The sequence below is a fragment of the Henckelia pumila genome, chromosome 4, assembly GCF_033568475.1.
Source record: "Henckelia pumila isolate YLH828 chromosome 4, ASM3356847v2, whole genome shotgun sequence".
Classification (NCBI taxonomy): domain Eukaryota; kingdom Viridiplantae; phylum Streptophyta; class Magnoliopsida; order Lamiales; family Gesneriaceae; genus Henckelia; species Henckelia pumila.
Genome location: NC_133123.1, coordinates 3,986,017 through 4,010,860, shown reverse-complemented (window position 1 = coordinate 4,010,860; position 24,844 = coordinate 3,986,017). Strand labels below are relative to the sequence as shown.

General features: G+C 34.7%; 3 protein-coding genes across 3 annotated transcripts; 1 reads left to right on the top strand and 2 right to left on the bottom strand.

The window, feature by feature from the left end:
• The first annotated feature begins 1,826 nt into the window (after positions 1-1,826).
• On the top strand, positions 1,827-2,811 carry LOC140867024 (uncharacterized). Its single transcript, XM_073272096.1, has 2 exons — positions 1,827-2,382; positions 2,556-2,811. Exons 1-2 carry the CDS (start codon positions 1,971-1,973, stop codon positions 2,609-2,611), a joined length of 468 nt encoding a protein of 155 aa, XP_073128197.1. The 5' UTR covers positions 1,827-1,970; the 3' UTR covers positions 2,612-2,811.
• Positions 2,812-3,752: 941 nt separating this feature from the next.
• Positions 3,753-7,705, bottom strand: LOC140865136 (mRNA cap guanine-N(7) methyltransferase 1). The gene is made up of 13 exons (XM_073269657.1): positions 7,431-7,705; positions 6,771-6,910; positions 6,510-6,578; positions 6,346-6,417; positions 6,019-6,120; positions 5,538-5,594; positions 5,109-5,247; positions 4,853-4,917; positions 4,721-4,771; positions 4,544-4,606; positions 4,308-4,431; positions 4,154-4,215; positions 3,753-4,084 (listed from the first exon to the last, which is right to left on the bottom strand). The coding sequence occupies exons 1-13, from the start codon at positions 7,507-7,509 to the stop codon at positions 3,983-3,985; spliced, it is 1,125 nt and encodes a 374-aa protein (XP_073125758.1). The 5' UTR covers positions 7,510-7,705; the 3' UTR covers positions 3,753-3,982.
• Positions 7,706-13,733: 6,028 nt separating this feature from the next.
• Positions 13,734-16,608, bottom strand: LOC140865686 (organic cation/carnitine transporter 4-like). Its single transcript, XM_073270402.1, has 2 exons — positions 15,746-16,608; positions 13,734-15,105 (listed from the first exon to the last, which is right to left on the bottom strand). Exons 1-2 carry the CDS (start codon positions 16,170-16,172, stop codon positions 13,946-13,948), a joined length of 1,587 nt encoding a protein of 528 aa, XP_073126503.1. The 5' UTR covers positions 16,173-16,608; the 3' UTR covers positions 13,734-13,945.
• Between the last annotated feature and the right edge of the window lie 8,236 nt (positions 16,609-24,844).

The following is a 24,844-nucleotide window of genomic DNA, read 5'->3' as shown; positions in this document are numbered from 1 at the left end:
AAATTTAAACATGTGACAATATCAAATGAGTTTTTGTGATAATAATTTTTAAATTTTAAATTTATGTGGATCTCAACATTATTTCAAATATCTCTTGCAAAAAGATATTTTATATATTATCTTTAGATATTTTGCATGTTACATATTACGGTGGTGTTCGAAAGATATTTAAGAAATACTTCTCAGCTTTTTCTTGAAATACAGCCTATGTGACCTATCAAAACACAGCGTCACCATATTATTCACCGCAGCCGGTTCTTAATTGCGATAGATTCCAAATATCTTATTAATGTTAAAAGGTTGAAATTAAACTCTTGCCGCTTTGCTTTGATTTGTAGATCAGTGAATCGGAAGACCTAGTTTTAGCTGTTATTTGCTTTAAAGAAATTAAAAATAAAAATAAAAATCGGAAACCGGATGAGCAAGTAAACGGTTCCCGTGGGGCCTATGTCATAAATATCTTAAAAACAAGTCACCAATCGAAGCCCTTTGTTCGGTGAGTACTAAAAAAACAATACCGATTTTCGACTTAAAAAAAACAATTATGAATTTCTTTTTTAAAACATAGATTATGAGGTAACACATATGTAATTTAATTGAAATCTAAGAAATGGTGTAATATAATTCTGCTTCCATAAAACCGATCGTAATTCTGCTTACATTATACGCTTCTAATTTTTTTCCCTTACTTTTAGTTTTGTTTTCAAATAATAATACACTTCTAATTTTTTTCCCTTACTTTAATATCTATAATATTAATTATTTAACGAATCTACCCTCTAATGAAAAATAAATAAGTGGTAAACACTCTCTGACGTGTCCGCTGCGGCATGCTTTCAACTGAGTGGCATAACCGAAAATTACCCCAAAATCCACGCCTTTTATTTTTGGAATAAATCGCAATTCAAATTTCGGTTGCGATATTTAAATGAATAAATGCTTGAATTTGACTTTCCGGGTCCGGTACCCGCCCGTTACAATGTTCTTGGGGATTTTTAGTCTTCTGACCGAATTACCCTCGTCGAAATCTGATGTCCCACCATGAACCACTAGACGCATTTGTGATTGTCTATGTATCTATACGAGGGGTCACATGATATACATACTACTATGGTTAGTTAACCAGCGTTTGTCTATTAATTTGGTTCGGCCAAAATTCATTTGTATTCCAAAAATGATAATAATCTGCTTCTCAAAACATTAACATGATTTATTTATTAACATCTTAATGGGGAAGTAGTTGGTTACACTTTTCCAACTTAGTTGATATGTCTCACAAAAAATTGGCCATGTTTGGATGTGACTTTAAATAGGATAAACAAATGGGCTATCATTTTCTCTTTCCCAGATAAGCTAGCTAGATGCGGCACAATTCAGCTCTCCCCTATTTACATCCAAATTTAAAGCAAACATTGTAATAAATGTAAACCATATAATAAGCAATTACAATGCATATCTTATCCACTAATTAAAACGTAATTTCCTTGTTAATATACAAGTGTTCCGACAAGTATCATTGTCGCATCGCACAACAACGGAGGCACTCCGGCCCCCTACAATTCATTGATTAGATGCCATTATTTTTGGTCCCACCATGCAAAAACTAGCTAGGTAGATCCCAAAGCTACTACTCTTGCATATTCAATGGCAAATTTGTCAAATCACCCCTACCCTTTAATGATTGAGAAAATAATTTCATATTAATATCGTTATGAATTATGGGTGCAAACTGCAAATGAATCGAATTTGTTCTTGAGTTTTTTAAATTATTATTACTATTATATGGAGGGACAATTTAGTAAAGTAGAATAAGAAGTAGCATAAGCTTCCTTTTTTAAAACAGGCTTTCTACTTTCCAAACTCTCCCTCCCTAAACCACTCCTTAAACCCCTCGATTATTTCTTCCCCCTTTTTTATTTTTTTTGGGTTTTTCCTTTTGCGTTTCTCAGTATTATTACTTTCATTCATCAATGGCTTCCGCCCTGTATCTCTTCTTGATCTTCCTCACTCTCCCGCTCTGCCATTGCTCCTCCATACACGACCTCCTCCAGTCCATGGGACTTCCGGCCGGCCTCCTCCCCAAGCAAATCAAGTCCTACACTTTCTCCGGCTCCGGCCTGCTCGAAGTGTTTCTCGACGGCCCTTGCCTGACCAAGTTCGACACCATGGCCTTCTACGAGAGCGAGGTGCGAGCTAATCTCACCTACGGTAGCCTCACCGGCGTTCAGGGTCTCTCCCAGGAAGAGCTTTTTCTGTGGCTTCCGGTCAAAGACATCATCGTCGACGATCCCAACTCCGGCCTCATACTCTTCGACATCGGCCTCGCGCACAAGCAGCTCTCTTTATCCCTCTTCGAGGATCCGCCGGATTGCAGCGCCGATGGTGGGTTTCTTGTCCTTTTGAATTCCGGGAATTAGTTAAGTCTTGGGTTTAAATTAGAATTTACTCTCATTTATTGTGGAGGATTGATTGTCCTTTTAAAACTGCTACAATCTCTTTCTTCACTTATATAACTTTGATTCTTGAAGCATCTTATGGTGTTTGGCAATACGCAGATGGGGTGAATGAGATGATGAGACAAGTGAAGGGATCTGTAGCAGCTGAAAGATGAAGGATTCGGAAGCTCTGGAGAAATGATGGGTTGCTATTATTTTTGTAATTTAATTTTTGTTTGTATATGTTTATTATTATATATATTATTATTATTATTATTATTATTATTATTATCTATATGTTACATTTTGTAGTGTAAAGATTTCGGAATCAGATCTCCTGATGAAATGAGAAATTATAATCTTCTGGGTTTTGTTCCGTTTGGCCTCAAATATTTTTTTGATAAGATCTGGACTGGATGAACTTGAAGCCAAGATTGTCTTCTTTCTTCTTCATATTCTGATTACTTAATCTCTTCTTATTATATTATTGATATATAATTCAAATATATCTGGTTTCGAACTTATCTCCAACTGTTTCAAGATCTGCTGCGCCGAGAATATGGCGGAGGATCACAATTCACAGCCATAAATTCAAAAAAAAATATTTTTAGTATATAAATAAAAGAAAAAACCAACTCGATTAATAATAGGATATATAATGATTGAATCCAAATAAATTTGATTAATGAGGTGGACAGATAGATTCAACTGGTATCCTGTCTGTAACCAAATATGCTAGAAATGGGATGAGTTAGGTCTTTGGAAAGACTTGAAAACAAAGAAGCTCGAAAAAGGGGTGCCAATGTTCACGGGTTGGATTCACTTGCAGGCATTGGATTCCTTTTTTTTAAAAAAATATTTATATTATTAAGAAGGTCCTTAAAATATAAATGACAAAAATGTGCATGATTAATTAAATTCATTTAAAAATGATGGTGATTTATGAAATGCTAGGTTCCTGTGGGTCCCGCACGTACCCCTACGACAGCGGCATTCACGGCTCATTGGTCTCCTCCCTCTTGGACCTTGTCCTTTGGCTCCTTGTATTATTATTTTGTCCGCCAGGTCTTTCGAGAATTTCGCCATTACAGAACAAATACCGCAGGCGGGATTCACATATTTCTACTCATTTTCTGTTTTTGTGTGTGTTTTTTCAGTTTTTGTTGATTGGTTTTTGCAACTTGTTAGTCATAATTCAAGTTTGAGTCATTGCAACTCAAGTTTCATCCGAAAACCCATAAAAAATGATTCTTCCATAACTCAAGACTTCGTCTTAAACTTGGTGTCTTAAAAGAGTCGGAAGAGCTATAAACTACAAGTCAAATTTGAGCCACCATCGTGTTGTCAAAATTGATGGTTATTTGGGTAAATTACAAGGGTACATTTTCGGACTGAATGGTACATAAAGTGTATTCAATCACGATTCATATCCAGTACAAATTATATTTGCAGGCTTTCATTAGCCTTTTTCTAAGACGAAGGAACCTCGAAGTTTTGTTTCAGTGTGATTATGGCAAATGAATCTTTAAAAAGAATTAATCATAAAATTAGACCTCATCACTGATGTGCATGACATCCTGCTTCAGCAGATGCATTTTACCTTTGTCCCGTCTGTCACTCGTCGTTCGGCTTTGTTCCGGTTGCCCTCGCTGAAAGAAACACATGCAGATAATTACAGTTTACGTCTTTTAATGATTTATGCGTATAATTTTGATCACCTTTCTCAAGACAAAGGCTGAATATAAGTAGGCCACCTCCCATTCATCTTGTGATAAAGTACCTGAAGCCAAGATCAGAAGTAGATACATTCGCGGAAATTAGTATGCAAATGGCATGTTCGGATGTTGGTCCTAAATTTATGTTAGAACTCACTTTGGTCTTCTTTCCCGTCACCCAAAGCACCGAGTCTTCGCATGAGCTCGATATATTCAGGTATCTTCAAGTATTCTTCCACAAATGCGTGTGAGTTCTTGACAAGAACCAACTCGAATCCATACTGCCGGATTTAAATATTTTTAGAGGCGCAAGAATAATAAGATTGCTGCGTAGCTGAAAAGAAATACCGACATGTAATTCGACAGATTAATCCATCAGCAAAAAATTAATACCTCTTCGGCCAATGATTTAAACACATCAAAAGGGACAATCCATTCCGGACAATCAACTGCATCCTGCAAAAGGACTCACCCTATTATGATGATAAACGGACTAAAATTCTGCATCACGATTATTTTTTGGTACTTCAAAACAGTGATTAAAGAAAATGTGGGCAAAGAATAAATTACCTCAAGGTGGAACTTGTACTTGATTCCGAAGGGACTTGAAGATTTAAATTTCTGGAACAAGCAAAAATAGAAAACCGAATCAGTAATCAATATGATGTTTCAATTATTTTTTCTCTTAAAATGTAAATTCACCTTATTTTCGAATTCTTCATCAAAACGTATCCAGTACACGCTATTACCAAAAGCCAGTCCATCAGCTGCATAGAATGTTGAAAGTCTGTTAACAAAATGTCCACCCAAAACTTGCTCACCGTGGTCATTTGAGAAATTTAAGATATAGTGTAACATTTAAGTTTGCAATAAATTGAACAGATATCAACAAATATTTATGAGATGTTTGCTTCCAAGTACGATGCACCCAAAAAATTAAACTTCGCACAAATCAAACCTTCTCTAAGCTTTTTAATGATAACATTGGCATCTGGCATTGTTCCAATGAAGATGCCCCCAGGCCGAAGTAAAGCTGATACATTAGCCAAGGCTCGCCTCGCACGTGCCTCAGTAGACCATGAGTAATGCAAAGCAAACTGCACAATTTCAACTTTCGACTCTTTAAATTCAAACATACACATTAACATTATAATTACGATTTGTAAAATTTGCAAGGTTTTCAGATCCTTTTGTTAAAAATTGGAATACACACTTACAAAGAAGATACCTTAAACCTTTTAACTTTTAAATGGTGGGAATATTCAAATTCTCAGTCAAGCAACTCTTGATTACATTACTTGCAGGAAAAAATGTGGGAGCAGAGATAGGAGAAGATGGTTTCAATTAAATTATCTAATAAGAGGGACTTAGGAAGAAACTTCCTAACCTGGCAGCTGCAGATATCAAACGGAGCATCATCTGCCAAAACTTTATCCAGTCGAACCTACAATATAAAGTGATGGATCACTCGAAACGATAACTTGGATGGCTTAATTGAAATTCTAGTAACCTCAGCCATGTTGGCATTGTCCTTGGACATATGCCATCGACTCATAAACTATAGAATTTTGATCTAATGTGTACAAATATAAAGAAATCGTCCACTCAAAATTCAAGATATTAGATATTGCAGGGCCGAGCCCATGCCCACGTGCCAAAAATATTGCTCATAATAATGGTATGACCCCAATATTTTAAAGCAATGGCACAAATTCTACATTTCGATAGCATGTCACACAGGCGGCCACAGGCCATCAGTGAAAATCATTGCTATCAACATGTATTGACAATCAATTATCTACGTGTTTAGTAGCATTTATATTTATATGTGAATATAAACTCTTAAACAAGATATATTCCCTACCCACCTCAAAGCAGTCTCCACATAAGAGCCTGGCAGGAAAGGAAAACTTCTTGCGGCGTTGGTGATGGTCTGCATCACCATTATATCGTGTGCGGCAATCTTCTATCTGTTATCAAAGCAGGGATAATGATATCAAATAGATGATGATCTATGAATATTTAGCAACATTGATATTGCTTTTGACAACCTATGAATCTAAGGAGAAAATATGTAAATTTAACCAAGAATATAAAATTAAAGGTGCAAAGTAGATAACATAATCCTTAATATTAACAGAAAACATTCCCAATGTAGTTAAAACACCAAATTATTAAATAATAAAAAAACATACCGAACCATCAGCAATATCAATACCAACATAATAACCAATCTTTGCCTTGTCCCATTTGATAAGGTCACCACCCTGGCAAAAACATGAGACATTTTTATTTTCAGAAGGAAAATGTAAGTGCGCGTAATTCAAATTAATCTCAAAATATTCAGCTCATTCGCCACCTTTCCACAAGCCAGATCAAGAACTGCATCCCCCCTTTTTGTGTATAGCTGAATCAAGACACTCTTTATCTGTTGAATATAACTGGTGATGAGAAACTATACAACAAGATCTCTTGTTTCAAGCTTTGATTGGATTACAAAAACAGATAACTCCAACAGAAATATTATATTTGCTATGAATTGATTCACCGGATAACTTGAAAAACAGTAAAACATATCAATGACAACAAATGAAGTGTACAATTTGATCTCAACAAATACCCAGTTATTGAGTTTCTTCAAGTGAATAATAGGGCTTGCTTCCCGTTCTTCCAATGTCTGATTCGTTCTTGCACTGTAATGATCAGCAACTTTCCTTGCAAATATCTTAGTACTTTCGTCCTCCAAAAATTCGGCATCGCCTAAACAACAAATGAAAAATGAAATGCTGACGAAATAAGCTTATAATTCCTATCCCCGAAAGAAAAGGAATGATGCAAAACGCCAAAAAAAAAAAAAAAAAAACCCTTAGCTCAACTCCAGCATCTATTTGAGCATAACTTTTTCATATTGGATACCCAACACTAACCCAAAAATATAAAACATAGCAAATAACTTATCCATGAGTCGCACTACGCCAAGCTCAATTCACTATTATCAAAAACCAAAATTGGAAAAGGTTCGAAATTTCTTGTAACCAGTATTCCAATTACAATCAAATCAAGAGAACACCATAAGTTTTAGGTAATCACCTTTTTTATCGAAAAAAAAAGGAACTTTGGGTGAGTCTCGATCAAATAAACAGAAAACCAAAAGAATTGAGCAGAACCCAAAAAAATTGCATAATCACTAAATTTTCCTTAGTAAAAAGAGGAACTTTTGGACGGTGCTCAATTATTTAATCTAATTCGAAACAAAGAACCAAAAAAAGAGACAAAACACCTTCAGGGTTGTGTTTAAATTTGGATTGGGGAGGTCCAAGAAGACCCGACGACGAAGAATCATCGTATCCACGCTTCATGTGTATATATGCTGTATCGATCTGAAAAACTAGAACTAATTCAGCAACTCGGGAAGAAAAATCCTGCGGGGTTTTGTGTGCTGTAAAAATCGGAAACAAGATTTCAAAGAAAATATTTTATCTTTGCTGTGCGGCAGAATGAATTAACGAAGGAAAATAAAGGAACAGGTGGGGAACGCCAGATACAATACTGAGATGAGGGAAGATGGTTTTTTAATTAAATATAATTTTTTTAAAATTAAAATTATACTTCATTAGTTAAGAAACAAAACAAACTTATATATATTTTCAAAAAAAAAATATATACTAATTTCTCATTTTACTTCTATTTTAATTCATATAAAAAATAGTTCTATGTTAACTGTCAAAAAAAAAGTTCTACGTTTTTTTAAAACTTGTTAATGACGGTATAATAAAATTAAGAAAAATACAACTAGATATATAAATTAAAAAAAAGACAACAAATTTGGGATAAGTGAATGTAGAATGATTCACCAAATGCAACCAGACGGTGTATTTTTTGACTGTTGTCACTCAAAACCGTGTCTTTTTGCATATTTACCAAGTGCAATCAGACGATGTATTTTTTGACTGTTGTCACTCACAACCGTATCTTTTTGCATATTTTTCTATATTGTAAGTACAATCTTGATTTAGATTACAAAGATATAATGTATTTGTCGACACTATTGACGAAAGTTAAGTCTGAACACGATATTTTCTTATATTGAGAAAAAAAATTACAAAAAAAATATTAAATTTATGTAAATAAATTAAAAAAACTACCAGTAATAAGCTATACTCGATCTGAGACCAGAAGGTCTCAAGACTTCGTCCTTGGTAATTGGGCTAAAGCCTAGTCAGCGCTTTTGCATATTAAAGGCCCATAAGTAGCCCATATCCTCATACCTAACTATTTAACGGAACGTTCCTTTCATAAAAATATATGGGTCTCACGTGATCTAATGGTATTGAAATAGGGGGAGAAATATTCCCTGTGTATCATAGACTAACCCCTTTATTATGATTATTCTATGTTACACCTGGAGTACTTCTCCCTTATGATGTGGTCAAATATCAACCATTGGATCATCAAGACATCTGTCAATTTTCATAAAAATATATGGGTCTCACATGATCTAATGGTATTGAAATAGGGAGAAAAACACTCCTGGTGTAGCATAGACTAACACATATTAAATGATATTAGTAAATTCGGATACAAGGTATCACACATAGTAATTTTTTAAAAATTAGTTTATACTTATACATAGTAAATTTTTTATTTAAAGTTAATTTTGAAGTTCTAATTTATTAATATTTTTAATCACTACTTATTATGCTTTGTTTTATTTCAAAAAATTTGTATAGCTACATTTCCATTTATTTCTACGTATGATATATTTGCAACCACTTATTGCAAATAATTTTTCAAATAACAGTTTTTTAAAAAAAAAATTGTTTAAAGACTTAAATTATATATATATAAAAAAGTTCCGGTATTCCCTCTAAATTGATTAAATTAATACGAACAAGTCCAGTCTACTGTCTAATTGTCTATCACTAATCACATGCGGCATGCCATAGTCAATGTGGGAGTAATTAATTTAATAACGCTCGTTTTTGGGGTTTTTGCTCTATTAATTATATATATTCTTTGAGTCGTGCCTCGATCAATTGTCCTTAATTTGTGCTTAGATTGTGAAAGAATCCGAAACCGTCAACGATTTCATTGTAATATCAAACGTCTCACTTCACCCATTAATATTATTATAAATAAATACCAAGTCATAATGGGAGTAACTTACATCATGATTATCTATATTTTTGCAGCTTTCATATTTTTCTTCACTAATAATAGCCCCTAATTTTGCTGGTTAGATGAGTTTCACATGGAAAATTAGAAGGTGCTTGCCTAAACTTATTAAAAATAGTGTAAGTTCTAATAATTACAGGCTATTTTAAGAGCTTATATGTTGTTAGGTTTAATTTTAAAAATAAGTTGTTAAAGTGTTCGGACAAACTTATTTTAAAAAACTTAAAAATATTGATGTGTTTGGTGTTATGAGATTTTTTTATTGTTAAAATTACCAAAAAATGATATAATACTATGAAAGTAATGTAAATATATAGTATATATGCAAAAATAGTTTAAATTTATCATAAATATTAAACATATATTTAAAAAAAACATTTTATTTTAGTATAAAATATATCAAACAACTTATTTTGACAACTTATAATTAAGCTCTTTGACAAATAATTTACCAAACAAATTTAAAGAGCTTATAAGCTCTGTCAAACACACTCTAATTAATCTCAATGCACTCTTAATTCCTTTATTCGTATGTTTTTTTAAAAAAAAAATTGGCCGAAAGAAAAATTTGGAATCTATCTCACACTTTACAGACATACATCGAGAGTTTTGATATAGTATTAAACGTCCATTATGAACATCTATACGAGAATCATCGAGGTGATGACATCCTGTGTATTTAACATACATACAAATATCATCTTAGTCGATGCTCACATATGTACAAAAAGTGTATGTTCACCATATCAAAACTTTATATATTTTAGGACCGTAACATTATCTGTTACCTACAATTGACACATGCATCATCTAGTCACCACCCCACATGTACAAATCTAGTTTAGTTTCAGTTAAGTACATAGAAAAAATATATATATTTTTTGAAGTTTGTTCCACATATCCTTCAACCCTTCTCTTAGTCAAATAGAGCTCAAGTAAAATAAACAAACAAACAAATAAGGAGTAGTAAACGAGCTGGATGAACTGATGTTGAATGTCAACGATAAGTAGTTGTTGAAACATGCGAATCCCCATATACTCATTGTTTGCTACATATATAATTTATTCGGAAGTTGATGTGGGATCGATCTTATTACTTCTCATCCACCAAGAAAATCATTTATGTGGCGGCATATCGGCTTCTTGAAACTTATACGTGTATCTATTAGTATCCAATACGTTCAAGTCACAAAATGAATGCAAACTTGACAGATCGAGATCTTTCTTAAGGTTGTTTTTCCAAAGTCATGCAGATTGTGAACGAGAATGCATGCATGGCGCCAATGATGATCATAAGCCAAATAAAAAAAAATAGTTTTGATAAATGCAATGTCAAGAACGATCCAACCATAACGTTTGAATTTTTGTACAATTTAAATCGCGAAGAAGTCTCTCGTAGTTGCTAACAAGTTATTACACCAAGTGCATATTGAATGTGGAATGACAACTCAAAGAATAGACGTTGACTCGGAATGTTTCGGATCACAAGTGGCAAAGGAGAACCAATGGGTGAGGAGGAATTGCGTCGTGTGGAGTTAACTCGGAAAGTTACCTAACAATGGATATTTTTAGGCTTGCATGGTTCCCTTCCATTCAAGGCTACCACGTACACATTTCTATTGGCACTTGATAGAATTTAGAAAGAAAGAAAGAAAGAAAGAAAGGGGAAAAAAATAACACAACACAACACAAACACATTTACGTTTCTTGACAAGCAAAAAAAAAAACATATTATATATCAACTGTGGTGTTCTATTTTTGTCGATCATTATAAATTTATATATAACTAAAACATATTAATATATATATAATGCTAGATTTAATAAAATTTATAGCTGAGGGATATAATTATTGATCAAAATATCACATGGAACATAGTGGACGATGATTAAACCTTTTTTATATTGGACGAACCCTTCTGCGACTATACTAAATATAGTTTATTTAATTAATAATTAATATTAGATCGAATAAACTATAAATAAACCCGTTTATAGACCCATTCATTCATCCTGTTAGTTAATTTAAACCGCAGCAATAATTAAAACCCTTTGTCAAAAGTCTCTCCTTCATTAATGTTTTTTTCTCTATAACTGGTTTAGATTGTTTTCAAATCAAAATTTAAACCGCAGCAATTAATAATTAAAACCCTTTGTCGAAAGTCTCTCCTTCATTAATGTTTTTTTCTCTATAGTTGGTTTAGATTGTTTTCAAATCAAATCAGGCTTAATTTTCTTACGATATAAAAACTTAATTACGCCTCACGCATACATTAATATTAATACTAAAATAAATAAATACTAATATTTAATTTGATATATTAGCCAGTATAGGGGCTGCTCCACCAATAGATTATACCGGTAGATGAGATCATAACATATGGTAAATACCCAAATCATGCATCCAACGGTTCGTATTTTTACAAATAAGCGTAATTAATTATATATTATTGACGTGACAAATCATGAAACATTAGATCTATCATTGGGGTATTACTCATATGCTAGGTTGAAATCTACTGATTATACCCGCAACCACACACCTAATTTTTCACGAAATAAATAGTCTCGACTTGCTTTTGTTTTCTGGTTCTTGTATATATATGTATGCTGTATTAGTAACTTGCCATCTAAATATTATAATAAAATTACCATAACTTACTTTCAAAAAATTCGTATAAATTTAATACAAATTCTAGACACTTTACACATTAAATTAATATTATTTTAGATATTAACTGTGTTTCTAAAAATCAAGGGGAGTAATTAAATGTACTTGAGTTTTTAATTTTTATAACATAAAGTTGAAATGTATTTAATTTTTTTTTATTAAAAAAATGAAGGGTTTAGTCTATGGATTCTTTTAAAATAGATTTTATTTCTTTTAAACTTTCCAAAAGAGAATTGGTGTAATTAGCCCAAATTTATTTATGTATGTTATTTATGTACCACCAACTGTCTATTTAAGTTTATATTTCTTGAAATTATGTAGTTTATATATTACGCGTGTATCCAGCGTGCTTATCTGTCTTTCTTTATTTATCCATGAATTTATTTCAAAGAAATAAAAAAAAAAAAAAAAAAACCTAGTGGGATTTTTTATATTAATGACGCGAATAATTCAATATATTTATTTATAAATAATAAATAAGGGACAAATACACGTGTCCAGATCCACTTCTTGTCAACTATTTATAGAAGTAACATACACTAAAATTGGCAACTTGACGCACCACAAGGAGAAAAATAACAACATATTAATCTTTCAAACAGAGGGGGGAGTGAAATGATTTCATCTCAACGGCGACACTATCACATATATGCATAGATAGTCTCTTCGATTTAATCTTATTCTTCTCCCCTCCGTTAATTTGTTTGTTTTTTTTCTCTGAGATGCAAATAAACATGAAGTTTTTGTTGGATTTCGTGACGTGTTATGGATCGTGCTCGTCGGAGGTTCGGCAGCCGCCGGGGGAGGAGACCAGAATGCTGGTGGTTCAGGAGCCTCGCCGCCGCGTGGGACGGAAGCGAGGGAGGGTGAAGGGGGGACACGAATGGCAGCCTCGTCTGTCCTCCATCTCTGAGGATAACGTGACGACAGCTGATCAGAGGGCTAACGGTGTAGAATCTCCGGCGGCCCCGGCCGGGTGGCGACGGAGTCTCAAGAGGAAGGTTTCGTCCATTTCGGAAAGAGATAGGAACCGTTCTTTAGATCGGGATCGAGCCAGGTAAACTTTCACAACCTATTCTTGAGAAATCACAGTTACCCCCTCTGTTTTCCGATCATTTAATTTTCTTTCTGATTTTTGTTCGGTTTTTTAAATGGGTTGAATGGGAATATTCTTGATTCATTCCGTTTCTTTATTTTTACAGAGAGATTCCACTATCAGCCATGATTCCAGCTTTCCCTGCAACGCCTTTCATGTTTTAATAGATTTCCTCAACAATCAGATGCATGTAAATATATATACCAAATTAAATACATGCTATGTGTACAGCTCAACATGAACACAGATTGTATGTTATTTTTTAAATTACAAAACTACACCAAATACATTTTAATTCAAATAACACTTTTGAAATTGCATTTGGTATAGTTTTGTAATTTCAAAAATAATTTGTTAACTTTCCATTAGTGTATGTAAGGTGTAACTATGTATCATTTTTGTTAATGTTTTGTACTGCACGTTTCAACTTTCAAGCAAGCATTAAGTTCCTTTAATGATATTAAATGTTGATGTTGAAAATATGCTGTCCCACAGAACTTTCACATAGGATATTGGATATATTTATCATAAAAACATAATGGTTTACATTTTCTAATAACTTAAGTTAGTTATTTTTATAAATAAAATATAAATACATGAAAAATAAAGAGTTGCTTTATAACTAATTTTGAAAAGCATGAATAAATAAATAGGATATGAAGTAATCGCTGACGCGTAAAGACATGGATACATAAATTAACTCAGTCCGCCACATTTCTCGTGGACTTAGCTTCCAAAACGTATCATGTATATATGCTCAACTATAATTTGATAATTGGTTTCAATTTATATTGTTATTCCAGAAATTGATTTGAAAACCAAATAAAAAAGATGCACGCATCTCTCGACCCATTTCAAGACCTAATTAGTCCGAATCTTTCCCCCTCTTCCATCCCGGCCATTGTATCGTACAAAGGTTTATGCAAGGTCTCCGGCAAGTAAAATGCCAAAATCCCTCCCACAATACCACAAACCCCAAAAACCAGAAAAGGGATCCCACCTCCGAAGACAACGATAAATGGCGCCAGAATCGCCCCCATTTGCGCCGCTTGAGTCGCACATCCAAGTGCTGCATTCCGAACAACGGTAGGAAACAGTTCTACAGTATAAATGAACAACAAATTATATGTTCCTGCCATGCCAAATATCCCCAGAATACCGCAAACCATTCGAACCGTCTTCCATATTCCATATCCGTTTAACAAGGCTCCCACAACACAGAAAGCTCCACTGAACCATTGAGTCCCAATGCTCAACGGCTTTCGACCAAACCTGTCTAATAAAACTGCAGTTAACAGAAAGGCAGGCATCTCAGCTGCTGCGTTGAGGAAAACGTTTAGATAAAGGTTGGTTCCAAGGTTTACCACGTTCAAGCTCAAGCCATAGTATACAATGGAGCATAAGAAGTTGATGGCTACGGCTAAAAACAAACGGATTCGGGTGAGTGGGGAGCGAAGTACGTCCAAAAGGGATCCTGTCACAGCTTCTTTCGATTCTTGTTCTGTTTTACTTTCGTTTGTCTCTTGATCAAGGGCCAGGACGACACCTGCGGGGAGATCCTTCCCATTCGTCTTAGCAATTTCACACATAGTTTCCATGGCACGTTCCGTTTTCCCCCGGATTAGGCACCATCGAGGGGACTCAGAAACAAACGGTAGTACGATGATGAGGAAGAGAACGGATGGAATGGACGAGGCGACATAAAGGGCTCGCCACGATCGAAAAATGTAAGCAATTCCTGATAGAATGGCGATCCCTCCTGCGAAGAAGTAAAATGTGGACATTCCTGCGAAGCCACGCTTCGTAGGGCCAACTGGCTCGGTGGCAAGGACAAAAGCGCATAGGCCAACTCCTCCGGTGCTGAAACCGGTGAGGATGCGTAATAGAGCATAAGTCCAATAATTCGGGGTAAGCGCTGTTATACAACCAAAGATGGCGTTCAAGATGCATACAACTAATAGTGAACCTTTTCTTCCAAGTCTGGAGTCTGAAAGATGTCCGAACACTCCAGCCCCTGTAAAGAAAACAATCATAGTCTAATTGTTAATATTTTGCAAGAGCTGTGAATCGGTTACAGAAATCAAACTTCAAGGAACAGAGAGTGGCAGAGGGGAAAATCAAGAAACGTGGCTATAGCTATTGGGAACAAGGACTTGGGATAAGAATGGATTTTATTCTTTTACTCATTTTGATTAATGACAATCCAATATTCTTGAGTCATTCTCCAGTAAATTAAAACTGTTGTGTTTCGTTTTTTAAACAAATTAACATTTGCCCGCTCCTATAATGGGATTGTTAAGGAGGCTAAATAATATCTTAATCCAGTTCACACAGCCCTCCATTTCTGACCAAGCTAGCCAACAAATTCAAGACTGCCAAATTTAATAAGCAAACTTTGAAGATATTACAAATTTGTCTTCCGCAGAACACTAAAAACACTTCAAGAAAAAGATGACTGAGATTGAAAAAGTCAAACAAGCAAAGAAACTACTACAAATAAAATCATCTTAACTAAGGTGACACACAGCAGAAATTGATTATGTTATCCATATTGACTATTGTTATATCCAATATCATGCGAGTAGAATCCGATGAGTGTTTGAATTTTCAATCGTAGATTAGGATTTAAAAGAGTTAGGCTACTGAGTACTGACCTATCATGCAGCCTGCGAAGAAAAGGGCCTGAACCAAACCGATCTTATATTTCTGCCCACAAATCAAACCAAACTCTGCCACCGTGGAGCTCCCAGACCCACCTTCCCATTCCCAAGAACCGGGTTCCAGCTGGCACACGCTCTGAACCCCGGTAGAACAGGCGCCGGCTGAGCACCGCCAAGCCGGTTCACGGTCGGCGAAGATGACGACCATGGTGTGGAACGCCTCGAGAGCCCAGGCCATGCTGGTCAACACGAAGTGTCTCAGCTGCCAACGCCCAAACTCCCCGCAATACTTGCGCAACATGTCGTCTATGCTCAGCCTCTCAACCTGCTTGGTGGAGGCGGCGGAGCCCGGCTGAAGAAGCGGCGAGCGGAGGTCCATTCCATTGGGTGCCGATGATTTAGTAGGCGAACTTCCTAACATTGTACTTCTCAAGGAACCGCAAGAAACGGGGACGGGATTTGGATTGGAATTTGCAGGAATCCAGAATATACTTTTTACCTTGGCTTATGTATATGTATCGTTTGTGATTCTATTTATAGAAAGATGTTACCAGTAATTAACAGATGGAAAGTGTAGCAGAGGGTTTAGTACGGTTGAGTCGAGGCTACCCGCAAGGCAGTGCTCTATAAGTGATGTGATAGCTCATGATTGGTTAAAAATAGTAGACCCCATGTGGGATCCATTATTTTTTATCAATCATGGAGTTACACGTTACTCGCAGTACATGCCGCCCGCAAGGCACTACCCTGCAGATGACGTGTAATCCCATGATTGGTCAAAATTAAAAGGTCCCACGTAGGACTTACTGATTTTAACCAATCATGAACCGTCACGTCATCCGCAGGACACTACCCTGCGGGTAGCATCGACTCAACCGTAGCGGAGCTAGTCTACTACCAATTTAAAAATAGGATAATGTTATATGTGCATAAATTTTTATAAATAGAATTACACGCCTTATTAAATTAAAAAAGTATATCGAAATTTTTTGAAAATATTTTTATTTTCAACCCATAATTATTTGTCTTGTTCAAAAAAACTTTTAACAAAAATATTATTATTATTATTTATTTTATTATTTATTTGCAGTTTTAGAGATGTCAAAATTGAACCCGACACCAGCTGACCAACTAATTATCGGATTAAAATGAAGGTTTTGGGGTTCAGGTTAGACCCGAAATATTTAGTTTTTAAAAAAATTTAACAAAATAATTAAATACACATAATAATAATCAATATATTTTGATTTAAATACATAATAACAAAATCTCACTTATATAATTCTATATAATTTTAATTTGAAAGTTCAAGTGTACAAAATTTTAAATATACTTAATACACAAAATAAAAATTATTTTTAAAAATCAATGTTTTACAAAATAATTATTACATGTTCAAAATCTATGATACAATATACAATTTTTTTTTCAAACATACAATATATAAAAATATAGTAAATATTTATTAATTCTATAAATAAGTAAAAAAAATTTTAAAAATTTCTCAAACCAAATCCGAATAAATCAATAGCGATCTACTCGAACTCAACTAACCAAATCAACCTAAACCTACATGATTTGATTTTTTATTTTGTTTTTTTAACAAAATAATTAATTATTATACATAATAATAATAATAAATATATTTTAATTTAAATACATAATAATAAAATCTCGCTTATATATGATGTTTATTTTGAATGTTTAATTTAAAAATTTTAAAATATATTTACTATAAAAAATAAACAATTATTATTTGTTAGAACCTAAGGGGGGGATTTAGGTTCTATTGGCAACTTTAGCAATTTAAAGCGATTATGCAAGTATGCAAGCGGAAGACTTAAGCAATCAAATAATAAGTGCGGTAAATAAATGCGTAATGTAAATAAAGCAGTAAAAGGGATAAGAGATATTTATGAAAGTTCGACGATAAATCGTCTACGTCTCCCCTTCTTGGTTAAGTCGATTAACCAAGGATCCACTAGCACTTCGAACGTCTTGACCTTGATGGCTCCAAGGATAGCCTTACAACTTGACACGATCACAGCGCCGATACAACTCAACACTCTTGGCCTTAAGGGCTCCAAGGATAGCCTCAACACAATACTTGGCATCACATTCAAGTGTTTACAACAATAGCACAACCAACTCACAAACTATTTTTACAAACACTCTCAAATATATCACACAAACACTTTGATAGTGAGAAATTGCTTGCAAAGGAGAGAAGAGATGAGTTGGGATGTCTCCAAATGAACTTGGATGACCTCTATTTATAATTGGCAAAGATTTGAATCTGATTTGAGTGCTTGGAGCGTGTGTTAAGAAGTCAAGGAGAGACAAAAAAGTATTCGGCGCCGCTGCCATCTTTTTCCCAGCACTAAGCGGATTTTGTGGAAAAATCATATCTTCCAATCTAACCGTTGGATTGATCTGAAATTTGAACTAATGCTTTAAAACATCCAGATCTTTATTCTGAACGGTGAAGATTTGATTTGAACGAGTCAAACATTTCCATTAATTTTCTGAAGTCACTTCATCATGTTTTCAAACCTGTTCTGTGCAACAAATTTGAAAAATTCATATCTCTTAATCCATCCGTTGGATTGACCTGAAATTTGTACCTAAGATTTATAACATCATAATACTAAATCTGATCAGTGGAGATTTGATTTGGATTTTTCAAACATTCCCAGTTATTTTCTAAAGTCGAATCTTCATGGTTTCATTCCTTGCAGAAGTGGGTACTGTGCAGCATATATGAAAAAATTCATATCTCTCATTCTAGCCGTTGGATTGCTCTCAAATTTGAACAGTACTTGTAACACTTCTTTATCTATATTATGACCGGTGGAGATCCGATTTGGAGTCATAGAAAATTTCCAGTAATTTTCGGAAGTTGCTGCTTCATACTTTGGCTTCTTCTTATATTTTTCTTCATATCTCTTAACAATGTTTCATCCATTCAATGAGCAATACAAGACTTTATAAATACATGTATATCTTCAAAATAACTTCCAATAATTTATTTTTCAATAAATCTAATCTGCAAAATCTCACTTTAAATGGTTAGTAACAATTAACCGAGTTTTGTAATAATCAAAACATAATATTATGAGACTTGTTAATGCATTAAAAACATTAATCTCATAACACGAGATTTGTATGCGTTTAAGGCGTAACAATCTTTCCCCTTTTTGATGATCACAAAACTTGGTTAAATAGGAGAAATAAATGTACAATATTAAATAAATAATTTAAATTTACACAATATAATTGTATGAATAAAACTCCCCCTAAATTAAACAATACTAACTCTCCCCTTTAGTTAAAGTATTTAACCAAACTAATTCTTTCTCTTTTTGTGATAATCAAAAAGACTGAAAAAGTATGCAAAAACATGAGAATTGAAATATGATTTCTAAAATGCAACACATAAATTTCACATAAATAACAAAATATGAGCATATAATATTGAATAAATACAATTAATTTGTATTATCCAAAATTAAGTTGCTCGAATTTTATATTAACCTCCCCCTTAATATGTCATTATCTTTAGAATATGTCAACAAGTGATTACAACTCAATCATGCCAAGTTCACCACGCAAACGAATAAAATTATTTTCATCTAGTGGTTTTGTAAAAATATCGGCAATTTGATTTGTCGTGTCAACATATTGAAGTTCAACTTCATTTCGTTCGATGTGGTCACGAATAAAATGATGACGAATGTCAATATGTTTGGTGCGCGAATATTGAATCGGATTCTTTGTTAGACATATGGCGCTTGTGTTGTCACAGAAAATAGGGATTTTTGAAAAAGAGACGCCATAGTCGAGCAATTGATGCTTCATCCAAAGAATTTGCGCACAACAACTACCAGCAGCCATATATTCGGCTTCGGTCGTTGACAACGCAACACAATTTTGTTTCTTTGAAAACCAAGAAACTAAACAGTTTTCTAAAAAGAAACAAGTTCCACTAGTGTTTTTCCTATCCACCTTATATCCACCAAAGTCGGCATCGCAATAAGCTTTTAAATCAAAGAAAGAATTTTTCGAATACCACAAGCCGAGATTTGGAGTATTTGAAAGATATTTGAAAATGCGTTTTAAGGCGAACAAATGTGATTCCTTTGGACATGATTGAAATCGTGCACACAGGCAAACACTAAACATAATGTCCGGTCTACTAGCAGTAGCATAAAGTAAGGAGCCAATCATACTACGAAAGGAAGATTGATCTACAGTTTTATCATTTTCATCCTTGTCGAGTCTGATTGCTGTGCTCATCGGTGTGGATGATGATTTGATGTTCTCCATCCCAAACTTCTTTAGAATCTCCTTAATGTATTTGCTTTGGTTCACAAAGAACCCATCCTTGCACTGTTTGATTTGTAATCCGAGGAAATAGTTAAGTTCCCCCATCATACTCATCTCGAAGTGTTCCTGCATCAACTTAGAGAATTCTTGACAAAGAGTTTTATTAGTAGAACCAAAAATTATGTCATCAACATAAATTTGCACAATTAATAAATCATCTTTGACATTTTTGGTAAACAAAGTAATATCAATCTTTCCTCTTGAAAAATCATTTGAAATAAGGAAAGTTAGTTTTTCATACCAAGCTCGAGGAGCTTGTTTCAAACCATACAAAGTTTTGTTTAGTCTATACACATGACCAGGTAATAATGCATCAACAAAGTCATCAGGTTGTTCAATGTACACCTCCTCTTTCAATTCACCATTAAGAAAAGCACTTTTGACATCCATTTGAAATAACTTAAAATTTCTAGAGCAAGCAAAAGCAAGTAGCATGCGATAGATTCTAGTCTAGCAACAGGCGCATAAGTTTCATCATAATCTATGCCTTCTTCTTGACTATATCCTTTCGCTACAAGCCTATCTTTATTTCTAGTGATAGTACCATGCTCGTCAAGTTTATTCCTAAACACCCATTTAGTTCATATGATAGATCTATCGTGCGGCCTAGGAACAAGATTCCAAACATTATTGCGTTTAAACTCATTCAACTCATCTTGCATAGCAATAATCCAAGAATCATCTAATAAAGCATCATCAATACACTTAGGTTCAACATGTGAAACAAAAACAAGATGATTGCAAATATTATTAAGAGAAGAACGAGTGGCTACTCCCTTCGAAGGACTTCCGATGATAAGATCCATTGGGTGATCTTTGTGAAGCGTCCAATCCTTCGGAAGTGGTGTTTCCTCAACGGAAACATCTATATCATTTAGGCTTGAGGAAGCCAACTCTTCTTCGAGTAATTCTACATCATCAATGTTAGTGCGAACAATAGTAGACATAGATTCATCAAAAATAACATGCATAGATTCTTCAACAAGTAAAGTGCGTTTATTAAAAACTCTAAAGGCCTTACTTGAGGTAGAATATCCAAGAAAAATACCTTTGTCGGATTTGACATCAAATTTGCCAAGGTTGTCCTTACCATTGTTATGTATGTAGCATTTGAAACCGAAAGCTCGAAAGTAAGAAATGTTAGGCTTTCTCCCTCTCCATAATTCATATGGAGTTTTCTTGAGAATTGGCCTTATTGATACGCGATTGATAATGTAACAGGCAGTGTTCATTGCTTCAGCCCAAAAATATTTTTGTAGAGAATGCTCACATATCATGGTCCTCGCAATCTCCACAAGTGTCCTATTTTTCCTCTCAACGACCCCGTTTTGTTGAGGAGTCCTAGGACAAGAAAAATTATGACCGATGCCTTTCTCTTCACAAAAGTTTGAAAAACTCTCATTTTGAAATTCAGTTCCGTGGTCACTACGGATCTGCTTTATTGAAAGATTTTTCTCATTCTCAACTCGTTTGACAAAAGTTTTAAAATAATCAAAGGCATTATTTTTGTGGGCTAAAAACAATGTACACGTGTAACGTGAAAAATCATCCACAATGACAAATGCATAAAGCTTTCCTCCTAGGCTAGAGTTTCTCGATGGACCACATAGATCTAGGTGAAGAAGTTCAAGGGGCATAGAAGTAGATATAAAATTTTTGCTTTTAAAAGATTCCCTTGTATGTTTGCCAAGTTGACATGCATCAGAAATAGAATCTAATTTTAAATTGAGTTTTGGCATACCAACAACTAAATTAAGTTTAAAAAGTTTTTCTATGGTACTAGGACCAACATGACCTAGTCGTCTATGCCAAAGAATGTTGTCATCAACATTCAAGGATACAAGGCTTTTAATATTTGATAAAGATAAATTGTTTAAAGAAACCTTGTAAACATTTTCACTTCTATATCCTTTGAAATTTATGAATTTGTCAGTCGTGAGTGATATAGTGCAGTGTTGGGGAGTGAATTTGACTTCATAACCTCTATCGCACAATTGACTTATGCTTAGTAGATTATGCTTAAGCCCTTTCACTATGAGTACATCATCAATCAAGCAAGATTCAGATATACCTATTGAGCCGATTCCTTCAATGATTCCTTTGCTGTTGTCTCCAAAGGTTACAGTTCCATTCTCCTTTGGTTTGACTGATTGAAGTAGCTCCTTGTTCCCCGTCATATGTCTAGAACATCCACTGTCTAGATACCATATGCTAGGGAGAACAATTTTCCTATTTCCCTACAAGAAGAGATTTTGGTACCCTTTAGTTCTTTTGGGTCCACAGTGTTAGAAAAGAAAAATACAAAACAGATTTCCAAGAGTTCAGTCTCTCATAGCGACATCATCGCCACTTTCTAAGAGTGCTCCCAGTAGTAGGTAGGGCTATGCCTCTTTAAAAACCTATTTTCTTGGACAGAGCAGCGTTCATCAGGAAGACCAGTCGCATCAAGGCAATTTAAACCGGTCTATGATGAACTCCCTTAGATCATGATCTCATAATGCCAACTGATGAGTTGTTAAGTACTCTTAGGCCTCCATTTTATATAGCTCTTTTTATCATATTGATATTTTAAGGATCTACACTTATGTCTAGCATGTCCTATTTTACAACAGTAAGAACATGCAGGGGGTGATCTCATTTTTGCTTTAGCAATTAGACTAGTGAAATCTATAGATTTCTTACCATACCATATTCCACCCTTATCAAAACTACATTTTTACATGCTTAGTAAATTATTCAAGTTATTACTACTTACATTGAATTTATCAAAAGATTTCTCTAAGTGAGCTATGTCATCCTTTAATCTTAGGTTTTCATGCTCCTTAGTTTCTAATTCATGTTTGAGTTTTCTATTTTCTTTTCTAAGAGATTTAGCCATATCAAACATGTTTTTATATGCATGTAGTAGTTCGTCATAGTAAGGTACCTCATCATTGTCGTCGGAGACGATGTCATCACTTTTAGCCATGAGGCAGATGTTGGCTTCCTCCTCGTCATCGTCGCTATCACTCCAAGTGGCTAGAAGTGCTTTCTTCTTTCCCTTGTCAACTTTCTTCTTAAGAGGACACTCATTTGCATAGTGGTCTTGTTGTTGACAGTTGTAGCAAGTAACTTCCTTATCCGGCTTTTTTTGGAATTTGTTTCCTCGCATGAATCGTTTGAACTTTCTTGCGAAGAGCGCCATATCATCATCATCATCATCTTCTTTGGATTGGCTAGATAGAGCAATCCCCTTTGCCTTGGTATCTTCTTTCTTTAATTCTTTCCTTGTTGATAATTCCAGCTCATGGGTTTTTAGAGTCCCATGTAATTGATCAAGATCGTAGGATGCGGTGTCACCTTTGTTTGACTCGATGATGGCCGTTCTCTTGGCATCCCACTCCTTGGGTAAGGCGCGTAGAGCTCTCCTCCATACTTGTTTGGTTGGATATTGTTCCCCGAGTTGGGCTAGCTCATTGATAATTTGAGTAAGCATTCGGAACATAGTATCTACATCTTCGTTTGATTCCATCTCGAATGTTTCATATTTGAGTTGGAGTAGATCGATCTTCATCTCTTTGACTTGATTAGTCCCTTCATGGCATATCTCCAACTTGTCTCATATCTCTTTAGCTGATGAGCACATTGAGATCCGGTTGTACTCATTCATATCTAATGAACAATGAAGAATATTCATGGCTTTAGCATTTTGAGAAATTAATCGCATGTCCTCCTTGAAAAAGTCGTTCATTCCCTTGGGAATTTTGACACCCTCAACGTCTTTAGTAGGTATGTAGGGACCTTTCACAGTAACTTTCCAAAGATCATAATCTACGGATTGGATATATAGGAACATTCGGTTTTTCCAATATCCGTAGTTTATGCCATTGAAAAGAGGAGGACGATTTGTTGATTGCCCTTGAGTATAGTCGCTCGCTAGATTTGCCATAGAGCCTTTTTGAAAATATTTTGTAAAAAGGTGGCTTTGATACCACTTGTTAGAACCTAATCGGGGGGGGGGGGGATTTACGTTCTATTGCAACTTTAGCAATTTAAAGCGATTATGCAAGTATGCAAGCGGAAGACTTAAGCAATCAAATAATAAGTGCGGTAAATAAATGCGTAATGTAAATAAAGCAGTAAAAGGGATAAGAGATGTTTATGGAAGTTCAACGATAAATCGTCTACGTCTCCCCTTCTTGGTTAAGTCGATTAACCAAGGATCCACTAGCACTTCGAACGTCTTGGCCTTGATGGCTCCAAGGATAGCCTTACAACTTGACACGATCACCGCGCCGATACAACTCAACACTCTTGGCCTTAAGGGCTCCAAGGATAGCCTCAACACAACACTTGGCTTCACACTCAAGTGCTTACAACGATAGCACAACACACTTGTCTTCACACTCAAGTGTTTACAACAATAGCACAACCAACTCACAAACTATTTTTACAAACACTCTCAAATATATCACACAAACACTTTGATAGTGAGAAATTGCTTGCAAAGGAGAGAAGAGATGAGTTGGGATGTCTCCAAATGAACTTGGATGACCTCTATTTATAGTTGGCAAAGATTTGAATCTGATTTGAGTGCTTGGAGCGTGTGTTAAGAAGTCAAGGAGAGACAAAAAAGTATTCAGCGCCGCTGCCATCTTTTTCCCAGCACTGAGCGGATTTTGTGGAAAAATCATATCTTCCAATCTAACTGTTGGATTGATCTAAAAT

Bases quoted from the DNA above. Each gene is read 5' to 3' on its own strand.
- LOC140867024 (XM_073272096.1), top strand. From the start codon at position 1,971: ATGGCTTCCGCCCTGTATCTCTTCTTGATCTTCCTCACTCTCCCGCTC. The intron at 2,383-2,555 runs GTGGGTTTCTTG...GGCAATACGCAG, and splicing joins GCCGGATTGCAGCGCCGATG to ATGGGGTGAATGAGATGATG.
- LOC140865686 (XM_073270402.1), bottom strand. From the start codon at position 16,172: ATGTTAGGAAGTTCGCCTACTAAATCATCGGCACCCAATGGAATGGAC. The intron at 15,106-15,745 runs GTCAGTACTCAG...TTTTCTTTACAG, and splicing joins CTTCGCAGGCTGCATGATAG to GGGCTGGAGTGTTCGGACAT.
- LOC140865136 (XM_073269657.1), bottom strand. From the start codon at position 7,509: ATGAAGCGTGGATACGATGATTCTTCGTCGTCGGGTCTTCTTGGACCT. The intron at 5,248-5,537 runs GTTAGGAAGTTT...GAAATTGTGCAG, and splicing joins TTGATATCTGCAGCTGCCAG to TTTGCTTTGCATTACTCATG. The intron at 4,607-4,720 runs GTAATTTATTCT...GTCCTTTTGCAG, and splicing joins AGTACAAGTTCCACCTTGAG to GATGCAGTTGATTGTCCGGA.